Raw genomic sequence first — 13,270 nt, 5'->3', positions numbered from 1 at the left:
TTGTCTTGAAAATGAACAACACACACTGCCTAATCATCTGTTTTTGTAGGATTTTTCAGACTTTGTCCTTTTTTTTTAGTTTGTTTTCTTCACGCTTCACTGTGAGATCATGCAATATAGACGTGCAAAAAAGATAACATCTATTTCCACAAAATACAATTTGAGAACTATAAAATGCTGTATTAAGAATGCTGATAAATCATTAGACTTAAACCATGCAAACCTAACGACATGGCAGTCCTTCAGTCCTGTTACTTTAGCATTCATGCTAGCTAGCACTGAACGCCATTGTTTGGCTAACAAGATGGCTACCCTCTCTCTACTTAAAACTGATTGCTTGGGGGGGAACAAAACTTACAACTAAACAGCAATTAAGTTAAGTTAATTATACTCTTATTAGTTGAAAAAGACGACCGATATCTCGGGATTAATTTCTAATTAACTTAGAAATGTGGTTTGTTTGGCACTTTTCACATTTTCTTACAAAAGTTAGTTCAATCTAATGGTTAAATCACACATTTACAGGTTGAGGGTCTGTAAATAGCTATTTTGGCACAGGTTAATTAATCAGTTTTGTTATTACAGTTAACTTTTATTAGTATGCAATATTAATTACACCTCTCGCAACTAGAACATCCTTCTAAATGTTGAGTCAGATATGTTTTTTTTTTAACTTCATTTTTAGTACATCACTTATTAAATAGCAGCATCTTCACAAATTAAAAAATAGTACATTATGTAAACCTATTCAACATCTAGTAATCCAAAGCTTCTACAACAGACGCAATAAAAAGACAGGACAGGACAACATGCTACTACGGATATTGCTTCCAGTACTCAACACCTGTCGTTCTCCCCTTAAAAACAAAAAGTGGCCGCCCCTATTTTCCCCCATCTTCAGGGTGCTTTTAGCTCTACACATATAGAAAAATACAAAGCTGTCCCTCCCTAACGCTTTGTTGGCACCTATTCTACAGCTGACCATCATATTATTTCACATTTTAATGTCACAGTTGTAATATCCAGTTCTCCATGTCACCAGATTTCTTCCTTTTTCATTCATTTTTTAAAAAATTCTCTCAGGGGATAGTGTGCATGTGTACTTCATGTCATTAGTATGTGCATGTGTGTGTGTGTGTGTGTGTGTGTGTGTTTGTGTGTGTGAACAGACTTTGAATTATCCAGGAGGGCTATGGAGGACTACAGTCATTGCGTATGAAACTACATATTTTCCCCAAAGAGCTAAACACGTCTGACGAGTGAGGTCAAACCCCAAATCGCATTGCCAAGTAAAGACCATTGTTAGTCAGGTTTTTAAAAATGGCATGCTTTCAACTATTTCTTAAACATGTCAACTACATGAAGCATGCCGTTAAATCTCAGTGTATCCTGCGTGAAACCTGAGAAACTCCTGTGTTAAGCGTGTGTGCCTGTAAGTATCACGAGTGGGAAGCGCATGCTGCCAGTTTGTTAGACCGACCCACTCTGTCCAATCCTGTCTGCCAAACTCTTCATCAAGCAACGGGGGAATCTTCTGTCACACTGTCAGCCTCTGCCTACCCAAGTCTTCTCCCCTCCTCTCCTGACGTCTACACAAACTGCATTTCCAGACCCTCGTTTGGACTGCCTTCTCAGGTATCATTGTTGATTTGTGGGTGGGCAAGCGGTCATGCATTGCGACACCAGACATCCTCACCCATACGGAGATATGAGGGCGAGGGTATCTTAGGGGTGATGCGTCAGAATGGGGGCGTGCACAGAGGTACAGAGAAGGACTGGAGTGTGTGTGTGGTGGTTGGTTGGGGAGAGGGGAGGGTTGTGGTGAGGGAGGGTGAATGGCAGTAGATGGGAAGAAAGAAGCCTCCTTACCAAATCTGTTGAGATAAACACTCACTGGCCGCTCCCAAAGGCAGTGGTGACAAGAGGGACTCATAGCTTTGTCAAAAAGAAATCATTGTGGAGAGAGACAACACCATGTCAGATTCAATTGCTGTTTTCCCTCTTGATAAACAGTCACCGTGGAATTCCAATGGGACAAAAAATGGATTGAACAGGCACCGCACCCAGCTGCATAAGCAGTAAGGTCAGAGAGAAGGGAGACAAGAACGCTGTTGCCTTTGTCTGGTCCATCACTCGTAATCTAGGGTGACTTTCTACTTTTGTTTTTTGATGTCGTGTGTTGTTTTTTTTTTTGCTTTTTGTTCAGCAGGACATGTCAGAATAGATCTCAGCATTTTGAGACTAAACGGGCGCTGGCTGGGGTCGGACTGTTTGGCTTAGCTGAGTTGGGCAAAACGGCGGCACTCACGTACGTCAACAGACGCTCTATCTGCACGTGTTGTTGAAGAGAAACATTAATCTCAAGACGAGAAGACACCCGACACTTTCTCTCGCACAAGCAACGTTAACGTGTTTGAATCTGATCTGAGGAAGTGCTGGTCTCTCGATCTCTATCCTTTCAACGATGACCTTCCAGGATAATGATTTGTGGGTTACGAGCTGGCTGATAATGTTCTCAACTATGAAAGGCAAAAACAAACAAACAAACAAAACAAGGAAGAGAAAACATATTTGATGCTATTATCCTAGGAACCTGGATGACAATCCTCTCAAATGTGTCCCTGTTGTTCTGCAGCCAAAAACTTGCGACTACCGTTGGTTGGCCGCGACTGTGACGTAAACATTCCACCTCTCTTTCTCGCGTGTCCTCTCGTAATGGACAGTTGGGGCATGAGATTGACCATCCACCATCTAGTGTCTCCATATGATCTCCCCCATCGCCATGGGTTACATTCCCTTTGATCTGTTTGCCCAAGAAGTCTTCGATACGGCACGAGACCCTGCCCTTATTTTTACTTCTTTTTTTATTTCAGGTTTTTTTTGGCCCGAATAAACGGCACCCATAGTTCACAGTGCATTAAGACGAACTTCAGTGTACTCCGATAGTTTTTTTAAAAAAAAGACAAATCAAATTTAAAAAAAAAATAAACAAAATAATAACAACAGAAAGGTAAAAGAGAAAGGAGGTTCAGCAGCATGTGCATGTTGTGTGTGTGTGTGTGTGTGTGTGTGTGTGTGTGTGGGGGGGGGGGGGGTCTCTGCTCAGAAGAGCATCTTTCACTGGATGCAGAGGATCCTACATGTTCCTACAGCTAAGACTGGGTGCTTTCTCTCCAATTCAGATATGATGTTTAGGTTGGAGACAATGCAGCTTTGCACTACACACTACTCTCCGAGGAAAGGGAAACTGCAAAGGCGTCGCCGTTAACATATTTGATCTCTGCTCTCTCTGCAAATTGTGTTGTTGAATTGCAGTAGTACTGGTCCTTAAGGAAGTAACAATGTTCAGCCTTAAGTGCTTCATTTCCAAGTGTACTGAGAGAAAGAAAAGTATGTCTACTTCCACTTAGTGCGGACCGACCTATTCTGCAGGGGATTGGAGTTGGGTTTCAGGAAAATTGAGACAAAAGAAAATACAAAGAAAAAAAAACAAAAAAACCTGGGGAGCTGAAGTTGAAAGGATATTGCATTTCATTTTGTTCTGGTGCAATCAATTACTACCGGTGCATACAGAGACGGCCCTGATGCCTGTGATATGATAGATATTCTCCTTCTGCAGACGCTTGCGTTAAGCCTTGTCCGTCCCTATGTCTAGTCGAGACATGGTGCTCTCCCCTTTTGAGCACCAATACTCAATGTTCAAAAGCTTCTTTTTGAGTATGTGCGTGTGTGTGTGTGTGTGTGTGTGTGTGTGTGTGTGTGTGTGTGTATGTCCTCTTCCTCTGTAATGTCTTGATGCCACAATGTATGCCAGTGCTGGCCTCTGCTTTTTTTGTTTTTGACTCACCGGTGCCAACAGTGCACGTTTCACTGGACTTAAATAAGACATATATTACACTATGACACACACTATATAATCCACTTAAATAAAAAAACAACTAAATTAAAAAATATTGTCTTTACATTCATGTCAACCTGAATTCACAGATTAAGAATAAAATGATAATAATTCAGTCCTTATGGGTGAAATCATATTAATAAATAATGTTGATGGCGATGATCATTTGTGATGATGATAGTAATCAGAATAATGATAATAATAATCATAATATTAACGATAGTAATATCCCTTATGCCAGACTGCAAGACCCTGTAGAGAATATGCCACAATCTCAATGTGCTCTGGTGCTACGATTCGATTCTGACCCAACAAGGTGCATCCCCTGCTCCTCGGCAGTCGTGCATCCCCAAGCAAAGCTCTGCCAGGGTCTTAATGCAACCACAACAGAGAGAGAGAGAGAGAGAGAGAGAAAACAGACAAACGACAACATGCACCTGGTCAAATCAGAACCATGTGAGGACGTGGGAGAGAAAGAGAGAGATAGAGACAGAGAGAGAAGTGAGAGAGAGATTAAGAGAGAGAGAGAGAGAAAGAGAGAGAGAGAGAAAGAGAGGGAGACCCTTATGAGGGGTAGGGCTTTTGGGTCGGCCTCTCTATGCATCTCCCCTCTCTCTGGTGCACCTGACACCTACCCCAACAATCCTCAGCCCAGAACCGAGAGGGGGTGGCTAAGTGTGTGTGTGTGTGTGTGTGTGTGTGTTTAGGAGTTGCACAGGGCAGGGCAGGTGGACAGGGGCATAAGTGTGTGTGTGGGTATGTGCTTGTGTGTGTGTGTGTGTGTGTGTGTGTGTGTGTGTGTGTGTGTGTGTGTATGTGAGTAGGGTTGGGGTGGGGTGTTGAGGGCATAGACTACAGGTGTCTTTTTTTTTTTTAAATTCCTCAGATCTCGCACAAAGGGCTTGTCTGCGATCTCACCTAACCCACAAAAAGAGGGGCTGATATCTTCTTCTCTTTCATGTTGGTTTGTTTGGGGAGGGGGGGGGGGCACAGCCTAATAGGGGACAATTGGAGCTGAAGGCAAAAATATCAATTGTAAAAAAAAAAAAAGAAGAAAAAAAAGAACTCTAGAGAGGCTAGAGAGGACCTGGATCTAGAGGGGAGGTGGGGGAGGGTCCTAGCGGGTATCTCCACCCCCCCCCCCACCCCCACCACAACCCCCCTCTCCACCTGTCCCTCTCAGGACCTGCAGTGAGGCAACATGCCAGTTTAAATGCCATTCACCGCTGTCCTGAGAAACGCGTACGGACAAAACTAAACCGAAACAAAAGACAAAACAAAAGACAAAACAAAAACGACAAAAAAACAAAAACATATAGAATACTAAAAAATCCCAAAGATCAAGACTTACGAAATAAAACCAATATTTACATTGTACACATTTTTTTCTTGGTTTTCAACATGATCATTTTTTTTATCTTCTCTCTGAGTTGACTCTTTGTTTCCCATTCGTTTTAAAATACTGATAGACACGAATAAACGTGTGGATGATTCCTTCAAGATTCCCTCCTTTCTCTCTCTCTCTCTCTCTCTCTCTCTCTCTTGCTCTCGCTCTCTCTCTCTTTTTCTCCACTCTCCTCCCTCAGCCCTCACTTCGTTATTCCTCCTTTTTTTCTCTCCATCCTCCCATTTAGCCCACCTTCTGGGGGTTGGTGGCGCGGACTCCTTGCTCGTACGTGATTCGCTGGCTGATGAGATACTGGGCGGCCTGCGTTGCCGCCGGTGATCCGGTGATGGTGACCTTGCGGTTCCGGGTTCCCGGGATGAACTCGCCCTTTTTGGAGATCTGGATCCGGGCGCCGGTCAGTTCCTGGTACTCCACTAGCGTCTTGCCGCCTTTCCCCAAGATGGCGCCGACGAGGTTCTCGGGCACGGCGATCTCCACCACGTCCTTGGCGCCCTCGGCCAGCTTCTCGGTGGCCAGCAGCGAGCTGGCGACCAGCGGCGACGCGGCGCTCAGGTAGCCGTTGGTGGCGCCGGTGGCGGCGGCCAGCGAGCCCAGCGTGAAGCCGCCCAGCGCGGCCGCAGGGTGCCCGGCTCCCCCGGACGCGTCGCTGGCGTACGACGCCAGCAGGTTGGCGGCGGCGGCGGCCGCGGGGTTGGCGCTGGCGGCCACCGCGGCGAGCACTCCGGAGGCGGCGGCCGGGTTGAGCCCCAGGCCCAGCGAGTTGGTGTTGTAGCCGTAGCTGGCGAGCGTGTTGAGCGCGGACGTGATGGCCAGCAGGTCGTTACCTGAGAAGCTGGACATGGCCGTGGGGAACGCGCCCACGCCGGCGAGGCTGGCCTGGCCCAGGAGGCTGGACGCGGTGGCGGCGGCGGCGGCCGCGGCGGCGGGCATGACCTCGGTGGAGTTGGCGTAGGGGGAGCCGGTGGGGTTGGAGTTGGCCACGGGGCCCGTGATGTTGGAGTAGCTGATGTTCAGGCAGCTGCTGCTCTGCGGGTCCTCCTGGATCTTCTGCACGATGATCTCCACGGCCTTGCGGTTCTGCTCCGGCTCGCCGCTGATGGTCACCACGCGCTCCTGCAGGTTGATGCCCTCGGGCTTCTGCGACAGCTGCACCCAGGCGCCGGACTGCTCCATCACCGCCTTGACCGTGGCACCACCCTTACCGATGATCAGGCCCGCCGTGCTGTTGGGGACGATGAGCTTAGCCTTGAGGAGAGAGAGAGAGAGAGAGAGAGAGGCAGGAAGAGAGGATAAGACAAGAGAAGAGAAGAGAAGAAAAGATTTTAGTTCATGTCAATACACACTACGTATATTGTATGGAATCAGAGTCAGGGAATGAGCTACCGTCATTTTCCATCTCTAAACTAAGGGTCATTTGATAGGATTAATATGATTTTGCAAGAAAAAATAATAATTAATATACAGGGATTTGTTATAAATGGCATTGCATTTATTTTCTTCATGATTAAAGCATGATCTAATGCATTAGGCTGTTGGGCAATTCAGTTAATCTATGGGTGTGGTCAATACACAGGGCTTTAAAATAAATAAAAACGCTGAAGTTTCAGAATCATGAACGGCCTGTAATCCCCTGACAAGCTTTCCCAAAGTTTTGTTTACTCTTGATTGGAACATGCAAGGACCACCCCTGCATATCTGTTGGTTAGGGAATCCCACCACCGCCGAGCTGATTTGAGAATTCAACTTAAAGAGTAAATAACATCTTTTTTTTTTTTTAAAGAAAAGCTTAACCAACTGAACGTTGCCAGGACACCAGTAAAACATGCTGGCTAACCACCAAGGGCTGTTCATAAAGAGAGAGGGGAGAGTGGCATAGGAACCGTAAAAACACAAACAGACTGGCCAAGCATGCCAGCACGACACACACAGGCAAAACAACAACTGCAAAATGCCTGGAAATACAGTTGAGGGAAATTCATGAGAAAAGACCAACAGTGGGCACAATGTTTTTTTTTTTTTTTTGGTCAATCGGTGGGTGGGTGGAAGAAAGCGGAAGGAGAAAGAGAGAGGGAGAGATGGAGGGAGAGATGGAGGGAGAGAGAGAGAGGGAAAGAAAGAGAGTTTTTTTTGTCGTCCTCCTGGCTGTGAATCACTGGGTATAAAGAGGCTCCTCGTGAAAAGCACCGAGTCCCAGGGGTCAGCGTTGCCATGGAAACCCAACTCCAGCATTCAAGGGGGAACTGAAAGGGAGTCGGAGCGATGCGTAGCAACCGAGCGCCCTCCCTCTGCCCGCCTGCACGCGCACACACACACACACACACACACACTCTGCTCATCCGCCCACACTCATACACACACACACACACACACACACACACACACTATGCTCACCCGCCCACACTCATACTCACACACACACACACACACACACACACACAAACACACACACACACACACAAACCCACACTCATACTCATACACACACACACACACACACACACACACACACACACACACACACACCTTCACTGTGCCTGCCCACACATACACACACAATCAATAGCCTACCTTTCCCTCCTCTCCACACTAGCATGTGATTGCCTGAGCACACGGCATCCGAGACAAGACCAGCACCCCCACCTCTACAGCACACACACACACACACACACACACGCACACACACACACACACACACATCCACTCAGCACACCAGCGCAACATGGCCTCACTAATGCACACAGCACAGACATTAACACATACATCATGCACTTAGCACTCACGCCCTTATACACACACACAAATATATGAGAACGTATGGAGGAGAGCACCGCTAGCATGCTCAGAAAGACACACACACACACACACACACACACACACCCCTCGCCCTTTGTGCTACAAGCTCCAAGGTGAAGAGTAACGTTGGTAGGTGAAAAGGGAGGGGTACCAAATGTGTGTGTGTGTGTGTGTGTGTGTGTGTGTGTGTGTGTGTGTGTGTGTGTGTGTGTGTGTGTGTGCGCGTGAGGGCAGGGGGGTGGGGAGACAAAATCCATTATATAGATTTTGCCTGATTTGTATTCATTCATGTGCCTCAACGTGTGTGAGCACACACACACACACACACACACACAGACACACACACACACACACAAGCACATACACAGACAGACAAACACACACACTCTGCGCTATTTTGGGGCACAGCTTGACACAGACACCATTTCACATGCGTTGTCTCACCCTGCGTGGAGAGTGGAGACAGATAATTAAAGTGGATGCTATAAAGCCTCTCTGGTGACTTTTATAGTGGGGCCAAACAATGCACACACTTAGACAATGCAGCGCTAAGCCCAGCCACCTCTAATCTAATACATAGGGTAGGGAAGGAGAGAGAGAGAGAGAGAGGGAGAGAGAGAAAGAGGGAAGGAGAGAGAAAGAAGGAAGGAGAGAGAAAGAGGGAGAGAGAAAGAGAGAGGGGGAAAAGAGAGAGAGGGAGGGAGGAAGAGAGAGAGAGGGAGTAAGGGGAGAGAAAGGGAGGGCATGAAAATTAGAAAAGGATAGAAGAGGACTAACAGTGAGAGAAAGCGAAAGGAAGGGAGATAGCGAACACAGGAAATAGGGGTTGGTCATTTACTCAGTCGAACATTTCTTTTCTTTTGTGTGATGTGCTCCCTCTCTCTCTCTCCCTCTCTCTCTTGCTTTTTCTCTCTCCTTCTCTTTCTCTCCCTACCATTCTCTTTCATCCCTTGCCTTCTTTGTCTGTTGGGTTCCAATCAGTGCGTCTCAAGGTTCCGTCACTGTCGCAGAACACGCGGCATGTTCCACCGCTACAGCTGCTTGGCCTCGGCGTGCTGGAGCCTTTGTGCTACAGCTGCCATCTCAAACGCTTCAGCGCCGAATGGAAAATATACCCAGGGTGTCAACACACACTGACGGTGAAATGTTCTTTTTAAAACAACACATACACACACACACATACAGTTACTGTATGTAATTAGTCCCACGAATATGACTTAATCCACTAATATTATTTTTCCTTTAATGACTTCACTTTTTGAAGGAAGGAAGAGGACGAGGAGGAAGAGGAGGAGAGAGAGGAAGAGAGAGAGGAAGAGAGAGGAAGAGAGGAATCCTTCACGCTCTCTCCCGCAGGAGGACACAAGGAGCGCCATCGATCAATGCTTCCCATGTGCAAAGCGCTGCGGCAAAAAACAAATTGGTCTCGCTTCGCTTGGCTTCAACCACGGCTCCTCAGAGGGGTCTGTGAAGACACACACACACACACACCCTCCGAATCCTCCAAACCTACCTCTGCGGCTTTAAACCCCATAGAGAGGGCGCAGAGGAGAGAGCGGTAGAGGGAACGTTTTGGGCGATCAAACGGGAATAGACGCTAATGTGGGCGCTGAGCTACGGCTAAATCACCAATTCCACGGTGCGGCTGTCGGAGTGGAACTTCCTTCCTGTCCTGCGCTGGGGTTCTAAAGGTCGTGGATTTCAAACGACAGGGCCGCGTGCCGCGTGTGGGAACGGTGTGTGTTATACGACTTGCGCGTGAAGAAAGGGGAGCGAGGGGGAGAGAAACAGGCTGAGCCGTATATCACCCCACATTACCGTCTCTCCACGCATCCATTCCACACACTCACTTCATCCCCTCCAGGTGATATGTGTGTGTGTGTGTGTGTGTGTGTGTGTGTGTGTGTGTCACTCCCTGGCAGTTTCTCAGTCTTATATTTACATTCATTTCTCCAGCAGATGCTCTCGCCCCGAGGCGACCCACCAAATGAATGTGGGCTGTATTTCATACGTGACACCAGAAAAGAGCCGAGTCATATTTCCCCCCTAAGAGACACTCCCACCTGGGAACGTGACCTTTTCTGATTGAAAGAGAGACACAGAGAGAGAGAGAGAGAGAGAGAGAGAGAGAGAGGAGAAAAAAAAGGAAAACAGAACAAATCCCGAGCAGTACGAGGCTCTTTGCTCTGTTCTGAGGGTCATCACTCATCTCATCGCCGGGGCCACGTTACCGTCAGCGGCGGCTGATTTATACGGGACGTGCGGGGCTGGGAATCCTGGGGGATCAGGGCGACGCTGGCACGAGGGAGCGGGACGTGTAAACGGCAGGCGCGGCAGGCCAGGCTGGCGGCGGCTGTGCCGCAGGAACGAGTGTCCGTGCCGCGGGGCATAAATAGCAGCCATGGCGCGATGCGCGAGACCCGGGCACTGCCCCTGGAGAGGAGCGCCGACGGCTGGCTGGCCGGCTGGCTGGGGAAAGCCCCTGATAGGGAAGCTATTTATACCACACGGCACAGCACAGCGCAGCCCCACACAGCACAGCACAGAGCAGAGCAGCATCCAGACCTGCGCCTTTGAAGCCATCACACCAGGCCTGTGTAACACACAGCACCACGCCAGACACACTCTCTGTGTGTGTGTGTGTCTGTGTGTGTGTGTGTCTCAATCTAATTTAGCCATCTTTCTCTCCTCCTTCTCTCCTTCTCCAATATGCTCTCTCTTTCCCTCATCTTTCTGCTGTTTTCAAACTCATCTCTCTCTTCTCTCCCTTTCCTTCTGTTCGAATCTATTTCAATCTTTTCCTCTGACTGGCTTTTTCAAGCCCATCACAAAATCACTTCTCTCGTTCTCCCTCCTGCCCTCTCCTCCCCTGTTTTTCTCACTCTCTCCAAATTGATTTCTTTCCCTTTTTCTTTTCGCTCTCTTTCGATTCATTTTCTCCCCGTATACTGGGCTGGCGCTAACCCAAATACACGGCCACATCTTTTTGTCTGATTTTTCTCTCAGCTACAACCAGATCAATCCAGACTAAATCACCAGTTCCATTTCCCAGTGTCCAGAGTCTTAATAACAAACACTTTTGCTTTCTTCCGCTCCTTGTGGGATAATTCCTCACCGTGCGTCAGGCCCATTTGGCTGGCAGGCCACTGATTAAAATGGAAAGAGAAACAGAGGCAGGGGTGCGTCAACCCAGCACGCAATCATGCAATCTCATCTCACTGAACCCAGCTAAGTGCTCAGGTGGAGGATGAGAAGCATTCAGCTCCCTCCATTGTTCCTCCACTGAGAAAGATGGAGGGATGGATTAAGGTAGAGAGAGAGAGAAGGAGAGATGGATGGGTAGAGCAAATTGAAAGGAGAGAAAATGATATAGTTAGTGAGGCAGAGAGTGATAGAATAGATAGAAGGATGGAATTCTGAAGACAACAGAGCTGTGAGAAAGAGAGAGAGAGAGAGAAGGATCGATATAAGAGAAGAGACATGGAGAAAGACACTGCAGAGGAGAGAATAAGGATAGAGAGATAGAGAGAGAGAGAGAAATAGACACATAGTGAGAACAAGGCTAAGAAAGAGAGAGTGAGAAACATGAGGAGAGTGAGAGACAGAAGTGAAGAGAGGGAAAGAGGGAGAGTGATGACGAGGGGTAGTGAGGGATATAGAGGAAAGCAGAGCGAAGGAGAGAGATAGACAGAGGCAGAGAGAGAGAGATGGAGAGATGCGCTGTGCTGTGCTATGTCTGTCTCGTCACTAATGCTGAGTGGATGGATGGATGGATGGATGGCTGTCGGGGGGCTGGGAGAGGATGGCATGACACTGCAGGATGGCATGAGATGGCTGCGGAGGTGGAAAGCCCTGAGTGGCGTGGGCACGCTGAGGCCCTATCACATGACAGAGTCCCTTAATGCCGCTACAAATGCCCGCGGGCACCAGACACAAGTGCCATCTGACCATCTGACCGCAACACAACACGATGCCACACAGCGCAAGATAAGGAGCAACGCGCAACACACCACAGAGATTGAGCAAACAAATTACTGGTGTCTCACACACACACAGAGTATACACATTGTAAGACAATGACAAACACCACGCAAAGATTAGCATGCAGCAAGATAACACACTACCCACATCCAGTCAGAGCAGACTCACAGACCAGACAAACAATGACAACAAAAAGGACGCTAATTCAACAGTACACACACACACACACACACACACACACACACAGAGAGAGGATGTCAGCCATGCCAGATGGAACTGCAGCCTGCCCGCTTCATTCGTTTCATTTTCTCTTTTCATTTGTTTGGCTTTTTTGCCGGGATATTGCTGATCCTAGAAAACTCCCCCTCTCCTCCCTCTGCGTGTGTCTGTCATTCCACATCAGAGCTTTTCTGTTGGCCACGGCGTGTGGGCGCGCGCCTGCGTGTGTGTGTGTGTGTGTGTGTGTGTGTGTGTGTGTGTGTGTGTGTGAGAGAGAGTGTACGCATCTGTGCTTTGAGAGTCCCTATAAGCTTACAGCCCAAAATCTCTTCCCATGTTCCTCTCCCTCACTCCAAAACGTCACTCTCTTTCTCTTTCTCTCTCTCACACACACACACACACACACACACACACACAAGCACGCATAGACATTCAAGCTAGGCCAAGTCCATCACCCAAAGCCTTTTTTCCGTGTGTGGAAGACTCCATGATGTATGATGGAGGAGCAGGGTTGTCTTGCAGACAATAGTCACCTCCCCTCCACCCTCTAACCCACCCCACCCCACCCCACCCCACACCGCCCCCACCCTCACACCGCCCCACTACTGGGGACAAGAACACAGCAACTGTTGCCCCCCTGCCCCTCCCTCCCTCCCTGTCGCCCTTTTTCAGTGCCCGGGATGGGGCATGACTGTAGCACCGAGCCGTTTGCACTTTGAAGTCTTAAGCGCTCGACTTTGGGTTAATCGCCCTGCTCCTGATCCCAGGCTTATCCTCCAGCTCCCCCGCCGCATCTGCCTCTCCTATCTCCCTCCCTCTCTCTCTCCCTCTCTCTCTTTCTCTCATTCTCCCTCCCTCTCTCTCTCTCACTCTCTCACTCTTGCTCTCTCTCTCTTTCCTCTCTTCCTCTCTCTTCTTCTCTTTCTCTCTCCCTCTCTCTCACTCTTGCTCTGTCTCTCTCTCTCTCTCCC

General features: G+C 48.3%; 1 protein-coding gene across 1 annotated transcript in view; it reads right to left on the bottom strand.

Annotated features, from left to right (window-relative positions):
* Positions 1–5,147: 5,147 nt before the first annotated feature.
* The window catches only part of nova2 (NOVA alternative splicing regulator 2), a 68,548-nt gene continuing 60,425 nt past the window's right edge, over positions 5,148–13,270 (bottom strand). Inside the window, exon 4 of the mRNA XM_062552797.1 lies at positions 5,148–6,551. Within this exon, the coding sequence (XP_062408781.1) occupies positions 5,529–6,551 (1,023 nt within the window). The 3' untranslated portion in view covers positions 5,148–5,528. The remainder of the gene's footprint in view (positions 6,552–13,270) is intronic.

This window comes from Sardina pilchardus, chromosome 13, assembly GCF_963854185.1.
Source record: "Sardina pilchardus chromosome 13, fSarPil1.1, whole genome shotgun sequence".
Lineage (NCBI taxonomy): Eukaryota > Metazoa > Chordata > Actinopteri > Clupeiformes > Clupeidae > Sardina > Sardina pilchardus.
This window is presented reverse-complemented; position numbering and strand designations above follow the sequence as displayed.